General features: G+C 43.5%; 2 protein-coding genes across 6 annotated transcripts; one reads left to right on the plus strand and one right to left on the minus strand.

Annotated features, from left to right (window-relative positions):
* The first annotated feature begins 4 nt into the window (after positions 1 to 4).
* On the plus strand, positions 5 to 7,980 carry sergef (secretion regulating guanine nucleotide exchange factor). 3 transcript variants are annotated; one of them, XR_012953376.1, is made up of 12 exons: positions 34 to 88; positions 183 to 315; positions 1,062 to 1,214; positions 1,609 to 1,703; positions 1,886 to 1,946; positions 2,029 to 2,142; positions 2,242 to 2,304; positions 2,735 to 2,893; positions 2,995 to 3,161; positions 3,575 to 3,705; positions 4,376 to 4,412; positions 6,834 to 6,925. XR_012953376.1 is itself a non-coding variant. In XM_076089227.1 (11 exons), exons 1-11 carry the CDS (start codon positions 5 to 7, stop codon positions 7,025 to 7,027), a joined length of 1,260 nt encoding a protein of 419 aa, XP_075945342.1. In that variant the 3' UTR covers positions 7,028 to 7,980. The 3 variants fall into 3 exon arrangements, 1 of the variants encoding a protein (XP_075945342.1); XR_012953377.1 differs by having other exon boundaries at positions 3,586 to 3,705; XM_076089227.1 differs by lacking the exon at positions 3,575 to 3,705 and having other exon boundaries at positions 5 to 88; positions 6,834 to 7,980.
* kcnc1b (potassium voltage-gated channel, Shaw-related subfamily, member 1b) lies at positions 7,304 to 19,925 on the minus strand. 3 transcript variants are annotated; one of them, XM_076089225.1, is made up of 4 exons: positions 18,372 to 19,925; positions 14,238 to 15,153; positions 13,210 to 13,383; positions 7,304 to 9,590 (listed from the first exon to the last, which is right to left on the minus strand). In XM_076089225.1, the coding sequence occupies exons 1-4, from the start codon at positions 18,936 to 18,938 to the stop codon at positions 9,481 to 9,483; spliced, it is 1,767 nt and encodes a 588-aa protein (XP_075945340.1). In that variant the 5' UTR covers positions 18,939 to 19,925; the 3' UTR covers positions 7,304 to 9,480. The 3 variants fall into 3 exon arrangements, with proteins under 3 accessions (XP_075945340.1, XP_075945339.1, XP_075945341.1); XM_076089224.1 differs by lacking the exon at positions 7,304 to 9,590 and adding an exon at positions 10,038 to 12,106; XM_076089226.1 differs by lacking the exons at positions 7,304 to 9,590; positions 13,210 to 13,383 and adding an exon at positions 10,038 to 12,131 and having other exon boundaries at positions 14,260 to 15,153.
* Positions 19,926 to 19,998: the final 73 nt, after the last annotated feature.

Genomic DNA, 19,998 nt, shown 5'->3' on the forward strand with positions numbered 1-19,998 from the left:
CAGCATGCTTCACGACAGTGTCGCAAAGCATGATGCAACGCTACTCATGGAAACGAGCCGGCGGACGGAGTTTTGTTTACACTCTTGGGTAAGTTCTTTGTATTCCACATTTAAGTGTTACAGTTGTGTATGTCTCCTGACTGATTAACTAGTAGTAACGTGATCAATGTCGTGTCCGTCAGGGAGCCAACAGCTACGGGCAGCTGGGACAGGGACACGTGGAGGACCTGACGGAGCCCCGGGACACCACGGCTCTAACAGACCGGGCTGTACGGGCTCTCAGCGGCGGTGGAGGCCACACCGTGGCTGTCACCGGTAGGTTACTGTCTGCACCTAAACTGCACCTTTCCTCTGAAATGACAGCATGGAAACATCTCTCAGGCGATGTGAACCAAGTCTGACTAATGCTGCATTCACATGGAATCAGGCAGACTATAAACTGCAGACGGCATGGGGGAAACAAACAGCAGGACGGCCAAATACATATATATATATATATATATATATATATATAGGGAATAAAATATCTAAAATGAAATTATAAAGTCATTTTACCGTCCTGCTCTCCACTACCCACAACATGATATCTGGGTTTCCGTCAACTCTCTGCCTGATTCCATGTGAATGCAACAGAGTATGTGGCGCCCTCTTCCGGGCCCAATAGGTTAGTGTCGATGTTGACTGTATTTAGTTAAGAGAGTTAGTGCCAATTCTACATGGGATATAAAACACCACAGTATGTCAGACATCACACATATTCAGCAAGACATATTCATGCAACAGTCAAAAGAAAAACACCACAACATGCATGTCTACATCATTTCAGATTGCACGTTTCACACAAAAATCCAAATAAATGGCTCATTAAATAGAAGAAGAAAGAAGGAAATTGCTTTTACCAATTGTATCCAATTGTTTCCTAATCTTAAAAGGAGTGTACTATATTCTCATCACATGTAGGTGCAAGGCTAAGGGGAAACTAACAACAAATCCAATCCATTGCCTGTTTATATACAGTTGTATGGTTTCCAAATGTTTGTGGTGTGTTTTGTGTTGGACAGAAAATGGAGAGGTGTTTGTGTGCGGACAGAATCACAGAGGCCAGCTGGGACTTGGCCACAATGCAGACGTCTCAACTCTTCAACTCTGCCCCAGTCTGAATCAGAGGGTCACAAAAGTAGTCTGCGGTTGGGATTTTACTCTTCTTCTCAACGGTGGGAACCCTTTTACACCAGCATGTTGTGCTCTAGTTTACACAAGCACTAGACGGATACGTTTCATGAGCTATGATTCAGCATTTACTCCTAAACAGGGATTATGGAGAGGACAGAATGACAGTTCATTTATCCTTGAGGGAAAATCTGGATGTCACAGCAGTCAATAATGAGAAAAGACAGAAACATATGTAAGAATATACAACAGAGTGTGCCAGTTCCACTTGTAAAGGTAATATAACCCACATCTTAAAAAATACAACATTGAGTTGTTAAAAACGTGAATGGCGGAAGAAGCCTGCAACTTCCTTCCTCTCATCCAACTGTTGAATATTATGTAATAAATGTTTTATTTATAGAGATATCTTTTCTTCTTTTTATGTCACACTGACAGATTGTGGTCGAGTTCTGGCATGTGGCTCCAATGCTTATGGACAACTAGGTGTTGGACAAAACGTCACACACTCTGCACATCTACTGGTCATCGAGGTGAGCACACGAGCAGCGTGTATGTTACGTACTTCAAAGAACACAATATAACCAATCTAATGTTTCTGATCTACCAATCTAATCAATCCTGAGTAATCAAAATTGCTGCAAACCAACTTCACCGTGTGATCGGTTTGATCAGCTCCTTTTTAAGCGGATGTCACTGTGCTGCTTGTTCTCAGAGTCTGGAGGAGCCAGTGGTGAGTGTAGCAGCAGGACTCAGACATTCACTAGCTGTTACTGGTAAGTTTGAAACAACAACTTTATTACTGTGTTTTCGTTTAGCGGTCATCTCGCACATCCTTATTGTCTCTTCTGACTTCAGACTCCGGCCGTGTATATCAGTGGGGTAGTGGTATTTTCAGTCACGCTAAGAGAGCACTCGGCCCACGTGCTGTCCCGCCACACCTCCGCTCTACGGTGCCCTCTCTGGTACCAGGTAAGTGAAACTAGAAAAGGACGTTTTTAGGCATTCCGTGAATTTTCAATAACACTGATGATCGATAAATGTTTTCAGATACTTGTGCATGTGTTGCAGGTCTGGATCAGAAGATCTCACACCAGGTAACTGCAGGCTCAGCGCACTGCGTGTGCCTTACAGGTATGAGGCCTGCGTATACGACTATCTTTATGCTGTGTTCATGTCACATTTGGTTTATTTAGCATAATTACGAGCCTCTATTTACAGCCTTTAATAGTGCAAACAGACCAATGTTTCAACACATCAGTGGTCCTATCTGTTTATTGATCTTTTAGAAGTGTATATTTTCACTGAATAGCTTGAAGAGCATCAAACAAACATAAGTGAGGCTATAATCTAAAAGCAGATATGTAAAGCATGTTGTGCTGCTTTTTCCCTCAGAGGGAGCATTAGCACAGTGTACAGTTCCAGGTTCATGTCCATACATCATGTCTGGCCTCCCTTCTGTCCTGTAATTAGTTGACCAGCAATGCCCAATTACTGCTCTGCCTTGTTTTCTGTTGCTGCCTCTGCTGAATGAAGAGTAATGTCGATCCGGTCATGTTTTTAGGAGACGGTGATTTGTTTCTGTGGGGAAGCAACAAGCGCGGCCAGCTGACCGCTACAGAGCCCTTCCTGTCCTCTCCAACTCTTGTGAAGCGCTCACTGCTGGGTAATGAGAAAGTTCTCAATGTGTGCAGCGGCTGGACGCACATTGTTGCTCAAACAGGTGAAACATAATAACGCAATATAATGCCTGTGATGCTCATTAGTTTTAACAGGATTTAAAGGACCGTTGTCGTATCTGAACACGGTCATCATTCATTTCAGAGAGTGGGAGAGTGTTCACATGGGGCAGAGGAGATTATGGGCAGCTGGGCCGACAAGCACCAACCAGTCAGACCTCAAAGTGGCCGTCGACTGATCCTTCAGCAGAGGGTCCAAACCAGGAAGCTCGCCTCCCTGCCGAGGTTAAAGTCCTCCGTGGAGCGACACAGGTAGCTGTTTGACACCTACAGACTGAAAAACCTAAGAGGCGTATGACAAACGTTTATACATGCAGTGTGTTTTAGATTAAGCGTTATCAATATTAATTATATACTCTATTGTTGTGGCCGTCGCCCTCCGGTTTTAGAAGAAAATGTCAATGTGACACCAGCAGGGGGCAGCAGGCAACCATAAAGAAAACAAGGAGCAGAGGTTTTTTTTTTTTTGTGTGAGGTGAAACACAATGTGTGTGAGCCAAGCCCACTAAGAGTAGCAATGATGTGCATCACATCTATCACGTAGAGCGCACACATGCTGCCAGAGGACCACTTACATTTAGTGAAGGCAAAGATCTCTTCTCCCATAGGGGCATTTATGTGAGAGCATTGTGGTTGCAGCAGTTAACCTGAAGCCTAAATGGCAGCTGTGTTGTAGGAGATGGTTGCCAATAACGTGGATGATCATCTCAGCAGCGCTGGCATGTGTCGAGGCGAAGCCACCTTGAGTGTGTAAAAGCTAAAGGCGAGATGGATTAGCTGCAGCCCACCCCACCATGTAAGTCCTCCTAACACTGGCATGAGTCAATATTTATTAAACTGTCACTTTTTTACGAGGCCTACGAACATTACTGGAGTAACACATTCTAACCTGTCAGTGGTTCAGGGATCAAAGGGTCTGTTTCTGTTCATGGCCTGCCTCGGGTGTATGCTTCATCAAAAACATTGCTTCATCAAAGCAGTTCAAACGGTATTAGCGAGGATATATATTAGATATATTTTACTTTTGTTGAGCTTTTTAGATTTCAGGATCAGAATAAAGAATTGTCCCCTCAATTCTTGCAGCTGTTATGAGGAGAAAGACTGTGTGTTGGGGGGGGGCGGGGGGGGGGTCATCAAAGGCAGGCACATGCAGCTGTCTTGAGACCGTTGCATCAACTCCTCTGGTGTGTTCCTGCATTTGTGAATGAGTCTAATGTATTTACAGACACAATCCTCACTAATGCTCTTCTGCGTTTGGTGCACTCGTGTTGTGTGCAGTTTTGAATTAAAGTTTGGATGATTACAATTTGACACATTGAACTTTATTTCAGTTTCGGAGAAGATTTGGGTACAAAGTATCTCAGTATCAATGTTGGCATAAAAACATGGTGGATATTACAGCCTTTAAATTGTCTGTTTGCTTTCATCGCACATTTTAAACATATTTCAAATCTTTTTCTCGACAGATTGCATGCGGATCTGAACATAGCCTTGCCATTGTAGGTGAGTGTATTCTCTCAAAAATATTCTTCCATTTTCTTGGCTCTTCTTCTCATTTCCTTTCTGTATGGTACTTTCAAAGAGTATAAGCAACATAACACACAACTGCGTCGGAAAGATTCGTCGAGGAGCGTTTTCTAAGAAATGAAGCAGAAAGAATTTAAAAATAGAATATTGGTTTCAATAAGTGCTGGTGCCTGAAACAAGAGGCTCCACTGTTGTCCTGACGTGACTCTGGCTCTAAGAAATAAGAAATGGGAATACACATTGAATCAAAGAATGAGCAAGGGAACTGTCTAATACATTACATTTTAACATGAGTGTGAAATATTAATCCTTCTGGTAATGCTGCAGAGGATTTCTGAGGTCAGCTCATTGCTCTGTGGCCTTTGTGGAAGTAATTACAGCATGGATAGATGGGTATCATTGACAGGCAATTACCCCAACAGGCCTGCAAAAGAGCTGAATTGACCACACACGCACATTTACAAGCATGTTTCTCCAGTTCCATAGTGTTTGGTGAGCAGTCTCCCTTTGTCCACATAAGAACATTGCAGCTGCACACATTGCTTAAATGATACTAAACAAACAGACATATTTGGGTTCCTCATCCGGCTCTCACATAGTCACCGCCCCAGCACCTGAAAACATTTTGGAAGTGAAGTCTTTTACATACATTTTTTAACACTGACCCACTTTTCTTCTGAATATAAGTACTGCAGATGAACACTGAAACACAAGCACAGGGTTCCATTAGAGAGGAGCCGCTGCACATGGCTTCCACTTTTCATGTTCTGACCAAATCTGAACAGTTAACTGAAAAATGCCACTATTATAAGGCAATTGTTAACGCCGAGTGTCCGTCGTAATGGCAGTTTTCAACAAAGTTCGGTGATGCGATGAGAGAGCAGAACCAGTAAACAGAGAGCTCGTGTGAACCTCCTGCACCTTTTGTTGCTGTGCCATGCTCTCCTCTCTTCCTCCTCCTGTCTGGAGCGCCGTGGCTGGAGCAGTGAAACAGCAAAACAGGGTTGGAAGCAGAGACCTGAGTGCTGCTATTTCTGGTGCTCAAGTAGGTCAGGTGGAAAGGAACGGAGAGCATTGCATGCTGCTCATGATATCTGTTGCCCGCTCAGCCCTCTGCCCGTTTGCACCCGAGTGCGCTCCTCATGTATGAAATTCATCATCGTGGTCAGACGTGGGAGACAGGCCACAGCTCATCCAACCTGAGGAAAGAGTTTTGTTAATGTGAACATTTTAAACTTAACATGAATGTATTGGGGACAAACACCTGAGATCCCATCCCGTGTTATCCTGTTTGTGTAGATCTACGTCCTGCAGGTCACTGCGGTGTTGTTAATTAGGTGTGAGATTTTAAACTGTCCAATGCAAAACCAAATGACACGATTTGTTTACAAGGAAATGGCTTTTGGCTTGAGTGTCTCCATGTTTATCCTCTTTTGTTGTGCTGAATATTTCACTGACTGGAGTACAGTGTTTCCATGGCAACAAAGTGCCATGGAAACACTGTACTCCAGTCAGTGAGTCCATGAACTAAGCACCCCCCCCTCCCCCCAGTGAAGGAACCATGTCAACACATTGAGCTCACTGTTACATGAGAGCCAGGATGTTTACTGGATAACCTTAATCAAAGATGGAGACACATGCAGTCCAGTTATAACTACGTGATCTTAAAGTGTGTTTGTGATGTATAAGCCGTGTCTGGCAGAATGTCACACATGGCGTAAACTGCCGGCATGATGTCTCGGTCTAAAAGCATATTATGTGTCACTCGGCGAATCCAAATCTTCAGCGCCACCGGGTTTTTTCAGGGCCGAGCTGAAAAGGCAGAAAGACAAAAGAAACCCCCCACCCCCCTCCCTGATGAAACAAAATGAAAAGGTGGCATGAAAGACACACACAACTGCAGGACGGGGAACGCTGGAAGATGTGTTACCCTTGAGAAGGCAAGCTCGCTTCTGTTGCCATGGCAGTGGAGCCTATTAGGTAACTGTGTTGCCATGGCACTTGTGTCCTCGGTGATGCAGACCTGACCACACCCACTAACAAGCTCACCAGCTGTGAAGGCTTTACTGCTGGCTGAGTGGCAGTGTTTGGGGACAGAGAGAGAGAGAGAGAGAGAGAAAGAGTGTGTGTGTGTGTGTGTGTGTGTGTGTGTGTGTGTGTGTGTGTGTGTGTGTGTGTGTGTGTGTGTGTGTGTGTGTGTGTGTGTGTGTGTGTGTGAGAGAGACAGACAGACAGACAGACAGACAGACAGACAGACAGACACACACACACGCCTTCTGTTTTTTGTACCCAGCCTTTTTTCTTCAGGCTACTAATTTCAGCGTACATGGTCGAGTGCTGCAGCCCCGTCCCTCTCTCCTGTCGGCTCCACTGACCTATGACCCCTCTCCTTTTCAGGCGGCTGTCTCCTCTCCTGGGGCTGGAACGAACACGGGATGTGTGGAGACGGTTCACAGAGCGACATCTGTCAGCCACAGCTCGTTTCTGGTCTCAGACCTCTTCTCATTGGCTGCGGAGCTGGACACTCTATGGCAACGTGCGCTGCGACGACTGACTTAAGACAAAACCCTGCGACGACTCCGCCTCACTAACCTCGGAGCAGGGACATTTAAGAAAAACAGAATGGCTTCGTGAATTAACAAACTTCTGACTGATTAAGCGGCTTATTGGTGCTCTGCAAAGCCCACATATGATCATTCTAACTGCCTTACACTGTAACTTTCACCTTCTAATAGGCTACGTGAGCTCCTTGAAAAGATCAGGTTTCAATCTGCAGTTGTCATAAATACTGCGGTGTGGTCGGTCGGACACAGACTGAGTTATGTTTCATGTGGACGGAGGCCATCATTTCTCTGACCAGCCTGTTACTTTGATGAACGTGATTGGGCCGATGGCTCTGCAGGACAGGGCCACGCCTATAGCTCCTGGTCCATTCGTGTCTTCCAGAAGGAAGCCGTCATGGATAACGTGAGGAATGGGCTAGACTGTTGCTATCGCTCCATCTTGCCGTGTCAGCAGTTTTATTGCTGCGATCTCGAGTGTCAGAAAGCAGTCAATCTCTGCACTTCATACTAATATCTCTCGGTCACCTCATGATTTACACGCTTACACATTCAGTACAGTAAATGTTTCTTTGGCTACCGTTTATCACTCCTTGATGTTCTTGGCAGTCTGTGTCATATTCTTTGTCTCATTGGCACCACTTTCATACTGTATACTACTTAATCCATCTTGGGGGAAGTTTGTCCGCTGCATTTGACCCAACATACATATTCATAATCTGTGGGCGACCGCAGTGCAGCACCCGGGGACCAAACTGCAGGTCTGAAGCCGGGGCTGTGGTCAAGGGCAATGGCAGAAATCAGAATGGCTCATTGATGCAATTTATTCACTTTTTTTTTTTTATTTAAAAGTTTTTATTTTATCCTTATGATTTATGCAAATTATATATATATTAAAAAAAACATATGCATTAATGAAAGCTAATGTGCTTATACCTGGATTAGTTTGAAAAAATACATCAACACTCTTTGAAAAATGATAATTTCTGTGTTTTGGTTTTTATTTATTTATCACTATTTATTGTACAAGCCTGAACTGTATCGGTCAAAAAAGACACAACAAAACGATCACTGAACACCTTATTGAGATAACCAACCACAAAACGCACGGTCTCAAGTCTCACCAAATGGCACATTAGTTGCCTCTTAGTTGTGTTATTGATTCCCTTTAATAACAGAGGCTGTTGTTATTTATTCTGTCTGACAATGACCAGCACACTGTCCCCCGTTTGTGCTCCGCTCTAATGGCAGATTCAAGTCTGCTGTACCTGACTTCACACAGATCTCAGAAGGTTGTTGGCAGTGTGTTTGCAGTTGTTTGGTAACAAGTTGGTCCCCTTTCACTAACTTTTCTACACAAACATTTAAGCTGTACTATGTACTCAATGGCTGTCCTTCGTGTTTTTAATTAGGTATGCTCATTGCTCTGGTTTAGAAGCTGATCCTTGTGGGGGTCCTGATTGTATCTTTGTGCTTTTTGAGTACTGAACTGAGGCTTTCAATGGCTGGTGACTGATTACTAATGTCAAATGAAATGTACATTAATTCATCATGTTGGTGAAGCTATACTTCTGAATGGTAAGAATAATTTGCATAACAGAGGCACTTGTCCAGTATGTGTGTAATGTTTTGGCATTAGTTAGTATTGCATACTACTCCTTAATACCAATTTGCATGTGTGCTGAAAAATAACCCAATTCTACGTGATTGTCTATTAAAATGTACTGCAGAGTAATTATGAATGTCTGAGCTGTGATATGAGTAAATGTATCTTAGATCTAAGCTGTCTTTATTAATCAAAATGGAGCTATGAAGACATATCAACATTCAATGAATGTTGATTATCTATTATTCCTTTCTGAATAACCCTATATAAGATTTGATTAAGTAAACAATTATTTACACATTCTTAACAGCACACCTGCCAGTTTAATGCCTCATTATTTCAAGGTAAGAGTGGTAAGTGTGACCTTATTCAGTCTTTTTGTTTTTTGTGGATGTTATCTCTTTGATGCCTGAAAACATATCAAAGGAATGTGAAAAACTCACTGGTGCAAAACAGTGCAAAAGTCTACAAAAATGTGACGATGACAGTGTAAAGTTCACGATTTGTTTTCAACTGTTAAGTCTGGCTGATGTGACAAGTGACAGTTTTTTTTTGCTGGGTGATTTAAAATCGGAGCAACATTTTTTTTTTTTTTTTCTTTCAACAGAAGAAGCACACAGATATTTGATGAGCACTCAAAAACATTGGTACACACAACTTCGGCACACATAAAAAGCATATTTACAGCACTTGCACAAACCAAAAATAGGCAGACAAATTACAACACAGTAACCGTTGACAGATACTGAGCTACATAAGGCTTGACAACAAAACTTCCTCAGTGCTACATCTATGCTGACTTTTGTGATGTACAGGTTGTCACTGTCATACCCATTTAAAAAGACTAAGTAATACACACAACAATGCTACTGCACTATCAGGTGGGTGATGGGCCTTTATGGGTCATACACATAGTGGTTGGGACACCATGGTTCATAACACAAACTGACTCTGTTGGTTGTCTGCTCCGGTGCTGTGGCTGGGTCTCTATAAACATATAAAAAAACAATAACAAAAGCAAATTATTACACAAATTATGTATAATGGTGGAAATGATGGCGATGATGGATACCTCTGCGAGAGGTGAGACATGACACTAGCTTGGAGAGTAAAGAAAATGTGCTCCGTTAGTTCCTCATGGTAAACAACAGGTTTACCATGTATTTCCCATGCGTAGCCAAGGCATCAGACAACGAGGTTCGGTCTGAGGTTGCACTCTGAGTCGGTTAATAAACATGCCCAGTCATGCTTCGTTGTACAGGTTGATGTACAGTAGTTCGGTCATTGTCATGCGTTTTTTTGGTTTTTTTATGCTCTCTTTGACCCGGACACAGGTAAAGGGTCAAACAGCAGCTCAAAGCACTAGCTGTAAGCTAGAAGGAAAGGAAAGATGTATGTATGCATGTGCTGTTGAAGAAAAACGGAGTCTAAATGCTCATTGTGTATAAAATTTATTTCATGCAAGGACTTATATTTACATATTTTTATTTGAATACTTTTCTGTTGCATAAATGGAAAATACATGCATTTACCTTTCCCCAAGTAGACCCACATCCCTGTGTCGTGTTGTACTTTGTATTTTTTTTTTTTTTACTTATTCACTGTTCACATCAAATCTTCACAAGTTTTTTTTTTCTTAAATATATAACGTCCATTAATTACCACAATAGACATGACTTGAAATGTGAAACTCTGCTCATTCAGAATAAAAACAAAAGTTAGATGAGTTGCTATATCTTCTTCTAGAAATTAACATTTCTGATTGGTCAACACCAAATTTGTTAAAGTGCCCTGAAGAACTGTGCATAATTATTGGCACAGCATCAATACACGTAACAGTAACGGTATTGATGTTTTAAATCTATAGACAGACGTACTGCTGAAGTCATCGTGACATCTCTGGATATATTTCGGCTCTGTAGAGTTGCCTGGTCCCCGTTAATAATTTGTGCTTTATCATACAAAAACAATTCTTAAGATGGGGACTATAAAGTCAGTGTTTTCAGCTGTTATTGTGTTCCTTCTTGGAGCTGTGTATTCCCATAAGGGTTAAATACTAGTGTGTGTTTGATGGTGTAACAATAATAACCAATTTCCTGTGATTAAGGGTACGAGTGTGGTACAAAAGGTACACGGTGCACCTTATAAAATAAAGCTTTCGTTACACTGTTATGAGCATGGTAAAGTGTACTGATGCTACACTGGTAACACTGACTACGTCTTGTCAATTTATTACTCTCTTTTACTTTGCCTCACCAGGTATGAAGGCACCATTGTTTTATAATTCTTGAGTATCACAGCAGTTCTAGAAGTTGCTGCAGACTACAGATACTGTTTAAAAACTAATAACTACCATTAAATATATTTGTATAAAAACTATTTATGCTCATAACAGCATTAGTTGGCTTTATTACAAATTGTTCAAGTCAAATCACGCTCTTTTAGTTGGAGGCATCTCCAGTCAAATAAATACAAGAAAATAAATCTATGAATTTGGGGAAAGGCAAAGAATGGCGGCTACATAAACATCTCTGCTATGACTGAGTCTCTTGTAAAGCTGTCTCAAAATGACAACGCTTTAGAAAGCTTTTTTTTTTTCTTACAGGTACCGCGATACAGTTAGCTTCTTGTTGAACATAATTTTTCATGCAGTTCATGCAAATGAACAAAACAGTTTTAGTTCTGTTGACATTAAATGTATTCATCACTAGTATCATAGAAGTTGTCATCATCTCCATATTGCATTGGACATCATGAACATCGTGTTCATTTTTTTTTCTAATGGCCTCTCAGATAACATTGAGCCTCGTCTGGATTGCACTTTCAGAATAACGTCTCTACTTTGCAACGTACAAAGCACTTAAGTGGACTTTCCTTAACAGCTGGCAATGGTACCTTTTGGATATGTTTCAGAGCCTTGTATTGTTAATGTCCAGCATATTATTTGCAGGGTTTACATCTTATGAAAGTTTCTTTCACAAAATTGTAAAAAGCAGATGAGATAAAAGTTATTGGCAGAAGAGTATGTGAGATCAAAAGCAACAGAGCAACAGGCAATGATGTAAACACAGGGAAAGAGTGGGGTTAGCCTGTGCTAGAAGTAGAACAGTGCTTTGTCTGCAACTGAGGTGACCCATGCAGAGTGGCATGTGCCAATGTTTTTCTAGTCTAGCACATGATGACACACCCAAGGAGAACACTTGGGAAAGCTTGAGTATTAGACACAGTTAAGATACAGTTTTTCCAGAAAAAAAATGAAATCAAAATGAAAAAAAGCAAGAGTGAAGGCAAGTGTAAAAGCAAAATTTGACAGGTACGTGTGGACTGGCCTTCCAATGGCATTGTGTCTGCTACTCAACCATGCTACATAATGGATGGGATGGGAGAATGTGAGTGCTGCATTAGACAAGGTGGGCTGCAGGGTAGGGCGGACACTGAGGACACTCCAGAGGCATCCCCGCTCATGCCAGACATGCTGTTAAGGCTCCAAGGCTTTTCATAACCTTCAGTTGAAAAACAGAGAACGTTCTGAGTACACTGCAGCACTGAATCCATTACAAATGGTTTGGTTGTTCCTCACTGGTAATACTACACCTGTTGCTTTCTTGTTTTTGTCACCAAAGAAACAGGTCAACACAGACTCGAGACAGATTATTTTTCTCCATGCATTGAGTGCATCAGGAGTAGAACAGCATGCACCGGGTGGTACTGGAATGGTTTGGAGTATAACACTACAAAAGACTCGAAAAGGTAGGCACACAGGTAGAACTTCAAACTGTACGCCATTTACTGTTGATGTGCTGGCTTGATCACAGACTAACGCGACTTTCTCAGAGAAATGTTTTGTAGATTAATACTAAATGAATAAAACAAACACAAAGGGTTTAACCCTGGTAGTAAAGTGTAAAAATCTGTGAATTAGAATTTGTCTCTGAATAACACCAATAGCAATATTTGACATTAGCCTTCCTCCGTTTGTGTAGTGCTCCTTCACCATACTGATAGCACCCACCAGCAAGGCACTTCATGCACCGTTATGGTCAAGGGCAATGTACTACTCGTAAGTCAGGATCCTGCATGATATTTATCATTAAAACACATATACATACATGGTACACAGAGAGCACATAAGTACTTTCTTAGGCATGTAAGACAACACATTCTAGATCGTATAAATCTTGAAAATGACTTTCTTGCTCGTAAATAAATAGGGGTATTACATTATGCATGGTATCAAAAAATATATTATGTAGATGTGGATCATTATTATTGACATTGTGGTGATTGTGCTTGGCCTTAACAGATGTTAGTGTGACTTGGTATATATACAATATATATACAATTCCCAAAGGAGGAATGAGGAGAAGCAGCTGCTGTGAGAGTGTGTAATTAGAGGTTTGTTGTTGTTTGTGTGTGTGTGTGTGTGTGTGTGTGTGTGTGTGTGTGTGTGTGTGTGTGTGTGTATGTGTGTGTGCGCGTGTGCGTGTGTGCCTGTGAAAACTGAGACGTAACACTCAGCAAAGAGGGAAAAAAAGAGCGTGTCCTGTCTACGGTCTACAGGGTGTCAGTGTCTTAGGGGCCTGTGATTGGCTGTTACTGTACGTACCCCTCCTCACTCTGCCCCCTGTGTGGTTGGGGCGTTCAGAAGTGGTGACCAGGAAGCAGGGCCGCTCTCTCTCGCTTGGGCTGAAGCTTTCCTCCGGAGATATGGCCTGGTCTATATGAGGGCAATCTTCGTTGGCCAGCGCTGCGTTAGCTGCCTCACCGTTCAACTTGGAATCTTTTAAGAAAACAATTAAGAAAGAATCTTGTTAAATATACCAGCATTTTATAGAATTTAACTTCCGCACTTGTAAATGACTGATGCTGTTAGAACCCAGATATCTGTAGCCAACAATGCTATTTGCAGCCGACCCAGGCACACATTTGATACTGTATGTGTATATGTAGCCTACTGTAGGCTATGCATGTTTTTACTAAACGTAACCAAGTAGTTTTGTGGCCTAAATTGAACTAAACTGCAAATGGAAACTATAAATAAAATTAAAAGAAAACTAAATAATTAGTCAACTATGATATAGTCTTGTCACACTCTTTGTTCACCTTCAGTTTTCACATTCTACTCTCTAAATGCACATATGGAATAAAGTGTACAATTTCCTGCTGTCTAATGTTAGCCTTGCACTCGTCAGTTCTACGTCTTCTTGAGCACAAGCTGTATTAGAGGTAATTTTGTCTTTGCACTAATACCACCAGAGGAATTCAAGAGGAAATCGAGTGACTTCCACATCTACTTACATGTTCTTAACATTACAAATACATGGTGATTACACTCTCAATTAGTCTTAAGAGAGAGGAGTGAGTCACTGCATTAAGAAGTGCAAACTCATAAGCGAGATTACTCACGGTCTGCCTCAATCTCTCTGTTCTCCTAGCCAGAGTAAAACATGCTTTTCATCACATATTTTATTGATTGTTTTCGGTGTGAAACTAATTTGTTTAATCTCGTGCCTGAATCATCAGCTGATTGAAGTGTGGGAACAGACAAACAATGGAATAGCTGAATAGTGATGTGGCTGCTTCAGGGAGGACAGAGAAGTGATGAGACAACAGTATATCATCTTTGTTTCTTACCTTGAAACTTTATCTCGAAAACGTCGTCATGGGGTATGGGGCTCGGCTGTTGGGAGCTGATGCTTGACTTACAGAAGTTTGGAGAACCTGGTTGGGGTGCCCGCGGGATATACCTATTCTTTTTCTTTGGTAGTTTCTGTTTTGCCATAGCCAGAGAGTAATACATTCCAAAGTTGTTGACAATCACAGGGACGGGCATGGCGATGGTCAGCACACCTGCCAGGGCGCACAGGGCTCCGACCAGCATACCGGAGGTCGTCTTAGGGTACATGTCTCCGTAGCCGAGGGTGGTCATGGTCACCACAGCCCACCAGAATCCGATCGGGATGTTCTTGAATTGTGTGTGCTCACTGGCTCGAGGGTCGTTGGGATTAGCTCCAATCCTTTCAGCGTAGTAGATCATAGTAGCAAAGATGAGGACACCGAGGGCGAGGAAGATGATGAGGAGCAGGAACTCGTTGGTGCTGGCCCTCAACGTGTGGCCCAGCACCCTCAGCCCCACAAAGTGACGGGTCAGCTTGAAGATACGCAGGATCCGCACGAAGCGGACAACTCGCAGGAAACCCAGCACGTCCTTGGCCGCCTTGGAGGAGAGCGCGCTGAGGCCGACCTCAAGGTAGAAGGGCAGGATGGCCACAAAGTCGATGATGTTCAGGGCGTTCCGAATGAAGTCACATTTATTCGGGCAGAAAGTTATTCGCATTAGAAATTCAAAAGTGAACCACACCACACAAACGCCCTCGATGTAGGTGAGGTAGAGCGCAGTCTCGGTCTCCTGGTAGGTGTGCACCACTGTGACGTTGTTCACCACCTCCACCTCGGTGCGGTTGATGATCGGGTTGAAGGCTTCGTGGGTCTCCAGACAGAAAGTGGTGATGGACACCAGAATAAAGAACAGCGAGGCCAGAGCTACCCACTGAGCGGGGAGTACATATAGGGTGCAGAAGGAAACGGAGAGAGAAGGGAGAGGGAAGAAGGACAGAGAGGAGCACAGTCATTCATGCAATATAATCAAACTCAACACCCAGCAAACATGTAGGAGAAACCTATATTTCCCTTAATGGCAATCGTGTACTTTAGCCTTTATTATGTATTGATTAGATGATCACATTTCATCACATTGAAGCTGTGTCTAATGCATACTACATGGGCGTAACTGATACAGTATTCTCTCCTGGGTATTGATTGCAGCCCTGTCCTCGTGTCAGCCTGCTCTGATCATCCTGTACTGGTTTACAGTATGTGTTCGCTGTAGTTGAAATGGACAAAAAACTGCTTTATCTTCATGGGAGTCAGAGGTCAATAGATCAGAATTTCTGGACAAAGATTCAGACAGGAAGAGCAGATATACTTAATCATCCTATGAATCACAAACAATTGGATCAATAGCAGTGTGTTCGTGCATGAAGACGTCGTTATACGAGTAAGTGAGGCTCGTTAGTGCTGCATAGACTAATGAACAGCCTTGTTAAGTAGCTGGGAGGAGTAGTGAACAGCTTCAGGGAGGAGGTTAGTTGGAGGTGAACGTGTCTGGGTATGAGGACGTCTTACATATATATAGTCCGCTGAACAAAGAACAGACAGCCTCTTAATCGGTTCCATTCGCTGTGTGTCTCTAGGGCAGGCACGCAGCACGAGATGGAAAACAGGCCCTCATCATAACATCTCATCACTGGCAATTCATCGCATTGTGCTGAGGAAATCACATGAATGTCTGCTTTCCATCCATGTTAGTACGACGGTCCGGAGGGAAACTGCGTGTTAGCAGAGACAACAGCCTGCTGACTGCTGTTCAGTCAGCAGGGCTGTCCTCTTTGTTCAGCGAGACGGCTCACACTGAGCAAAGAAGACACACACCAGTTTTAATGAAGATGGAGACGACTTGCCATTTACAGTATGGCATGTGAATTGCTCTGTAAGTTTTTTAACTCTTTAAATTCAACGCGTACATTTTAATGCAATCAGATACAAAATGACTTATAAATGAGACGTTGTCAAGCTAATAGTGTACAGCTTTTGTTGGTAAAGAGATTGTGTGTGAGTTTTTAAGGCAATAGTATGTGGTGTTGTATTGGATTGCATAATATTGTTTTGTCCACCCCCTCTACAGTATGCACTGTGCAAAGTACACCCAAGAATATAATACAAGTCAACCACACTGAAAATACGACCTCAAAAAATAACAGATTGGAATCAACAGCAAAGGCTTGATTACCAACTGGGCAAAGCGGGCAACTTCCCATCAGGAGCCCCAAGAGCCACAGATTTACTGTCAGCTGCTTTGTGCTTATTTAATTAATTGCAGATTTGTTTGAGAGCGTCTTGACTGTACATGGTATACATACTCCTGAATAAATTTAACCAATTACCTCAAACTGTGGGGGCATCCTAGTGAGTAACTGTCAATACTTCACAGATGCAGTAAGAACAGGTATTTTAGATGTATTTAAAACAAGTAGTCAATTGAATAGTTGAACAGAAAATGTATCTACAACAATTTTGATAATCTAGTTATCGTTAAGGTAATTTGTTTTGAGCAAAAACGTATCAAAATGAACTGTCTCTACCTCCTAAATTGAAGATGTTTGCTTTCCTTTCTTTTCTCACGTCAACATTGGTTGAAGAAAGTTGTGACGGGCATGTTTCAATATTTCATTATTCAATTAATTGAGAAAATAATAGTCATATATGTGTTTGATTAAAATAATCCTAACTGACAGGTGCGCTTGTTATTTTGTCCAGCCATCAGTTATCAAATGGAGTTGGGGAATAAAACATCCCCATGACTGCCAGCACACTTCAGTGTGATAAAGCCTCATTCTTATAAGCCACGTTCATGCCTCCTGATGCACTGGCTTGCTCGGACCTCTGAACATCCCACCCTGCAGACTGTTAAACAAACGCTGCATCTTATTAGAACTCCTCTTACAGTAAATGATGTGTCTTTGTGACAGTTGGGAACAGCGTGGCTTGGAGGGAGGGTGACAGGCGGAGATTGTTTGCTCCTTGTGTTGGCCAATTCTCACTGTTACTGGCAAATCACAGGCCTACAGTGATATGCAGCGACAATAGTTTTCCACTGATGTATCCACTGTGAATAGAGACTGTAATTAATTTTGAGGCTCACTTCTAATTAATCTTCTTGCCATTTTTAGTGGAGCTCTGTCAATCTTCGCTCCCTGCTTTGTCTTTCTCAATCTTAAATGTGGGACACATCCTCGTCGTTTTCCGCTTTGGGAAATGCCCCTGCATGCAGAGGGTGGAATTTGAAAGGAGACTGTGTGTGTGTGTGTGTGTGTGTGTGTGTGTGTGTGTGTGTGTGTGTGTGTGTGTGTGTGTGTGTGTGTGTGTGTGTGTTTGGTAAAACCACTTCCGCTGATGCTTGCTGTAAGAGCGAGAACATGTCAATACAGTTTACACTTGCTGGATGGGGCCTGGTAACTAATTACACCAATCAGTGCTGCAGCTGTTAAACCAGCGGGCTGCACAGCGGTCTTTCTAGGGGGCTGTGGTAAAACAAAACAACAAAACAAATCTGAAGGTGTAAAGTCATTTCATTGTCACCATCAAGAGGCATAACGCCCAGATAGAAAAATGCCCACAACAAAAAATGTCACCTCGAACAGCAACCCAATTCTTGTCTGGAGGTCTGCCACTGAAATCCTGGTGGTGCCAAAGATCTGGTTTCCTAACGTGTATCTGACCTATTAAACCAAAGAGCCAGGCTGCTCGGAGATCCTTGTGTCCTGGAAATATCAATCCAGAGACCGGTGAGAGTCACAACCACCCTTTATCTTCTCCTGCGAGATGGAGCAGGGTGGGAGTGATCATTTGCATGTAAACGATTCCGCCACTTCTTATCTCACATCCCTGCTGTGGCGACCCATGGGAGGGCAATTTGAAGGTTATCAAAAGCTCCTTTACCTTCCAAGAGCCATCAATCATTTGTTACACCATCAAGCATGCAAAACTAAACTCTTGTTCATGCAACTTTGACTGTTTCATACCAGAAGATAAACACGTTGGTGTGTTTTACAGCTCAGAATGTGACCGTGATAACTCAGGCCTCAGATCTTAAGTTCAATAAGAAGAACGAAACCATGGCAAGCATATTAAGAGTTAAAGGCAACTTACCCTTGCATATTTAGAGGAGTACGGGTCCTCAAACAGAGCCCAAACATGTTTCTGCCACCGGCTCCACAAGCTTCCACTCCTGGCATCATGAGTGTCTCCCTGCGCCAGCCTCCTCGTCATCTCATCCACATCATCCTCGCCAGCATGCTCCTGCTCGGGCTCCGCATCTTCGTTCCCCAGGTCTAACAAGCCCCCCCCGCCGAAACTATCAAGGGCCTCCTCTGCCTCCCGGTGCTGGCGATAGGTCATCCAGCAGCATGGCTCCACGTCTGTCTCATCGATGCCCCAGAAGGCCAGTTCCTCCTCGTAGAGAGGCCCGCAGACATCGGCCGGGCAGTGCAGTTTACCTGTCCTGTAGTAGTTAAGGATATGTGCAAATACGCCAGGGTGGCGGTCGAAGAAAAATTCCTCGATCTTGGCGTCATAGTCAAAGTGATTGGGTGCATCAGGCTCGGCCAACCAGGACAGGCGAGTGCCAGGTAGAGTGCGCAGGGTGCTGCGGTATGTCTGATGTCTGATCCCTCCCACGTTTATCACAATGCGATCCTTGTCGTCGCTCAGGCCCATTGCGTCCCTTAGGCATTTCTCCAATAAGTTCCCTTCATCGCAAAGTTTAAGTCTAAGGCGTCCCCGTGCAACCACGCACAGCAGTGATTACAGCGAGGAGAACAATTACATAAAGGAAGCAGCGCGCGGAACAACCTGTCGTTTCTCACAAAACTATGAAAGTAATGTGCTCGACGCGCATCAGGCTACACTCACTCTAAGCGCTGGAGGTGGGGGGGTCGACAAGCACCTGTCATGCAACTGGAGGATCGTAAACGTTTAAAGCTGCCACACTCACTGGAGGGTATAAAAATCGAAATCCAAAATGATTGCAGCCAATGGCATCACATTAAGAATGGACGTCATATCGTCTGTAAATCCAAGATGTCGAGATAAAAGGGACAAACGCTGACAAATTCCCCCTCCCGCCGGCAGACAACAAGTCTGGCTCATTGGACTCCCCAAGTTGCGGTAATTAATCCGATTGATCCTGAGCAGGTTTGTGACTTTCACAGCAAGGTGACTGCGGTGGTGCTGAGCGGACAGCGCCTGTCCGCCAGCTCCTGATGGAGGCTCGGCGCTGCTTCCAGTCTGCCTACAGACTCACCTCCTTCACACCGACGCTCAGCCCGCTCCCTCTTCTGCGCCTAACGACACACGGCGGCTCTTTGTCTCCGCACAGAGATGCTCTCCTGCTCAGGAACTTTACCTCGCCTTCACGCGTCGCTGGGTAGAAAACACCCGGTCTATTTGAAAGGGAGGGGAAATACTGTTGTCTCTGCTGCGTGGTTGAACAAAACCAAGAGAATCGGAGATGAGAAGGCGTCAAACCCTCCCCCAAAAAACGCCCAAACTGCCTGTTATTCACACCGTGCCCAGCTCTCCTCTCAGATCAGATGGAGCATGCCCAGTGGACTCTGCATTTGTTAGAACACGCTGTCAAGTTCTGCAATTAAAAACTGTTGAAATTGTCATCGCTGCCCAATTTTTCTCACTTAACGTCGTCACTCGGAGGGTTATTGGTCAGCGGCTGTGACTGTCGGGGGGGGGGGGGGGGGGGGGGGGGGGGACTTGTCGTCTT

The sequence above is a fragment of the Anarhichas minor genome, unplaced genomic scaffold, assembly GCF_050575085.1.
Source record: "Anarhichas minor isolate MPS153535 unplaced genomic scaffold, ASM5057508v1 ptg000011l, whole genome shotgun sequence".
Classification (NCBI taxonomy): Eukaryota; Metazoa; Chordata; class Actinopteri; order Perciformes; family Anarhichadidae; genus Anarhichas; species Anarhichas minor.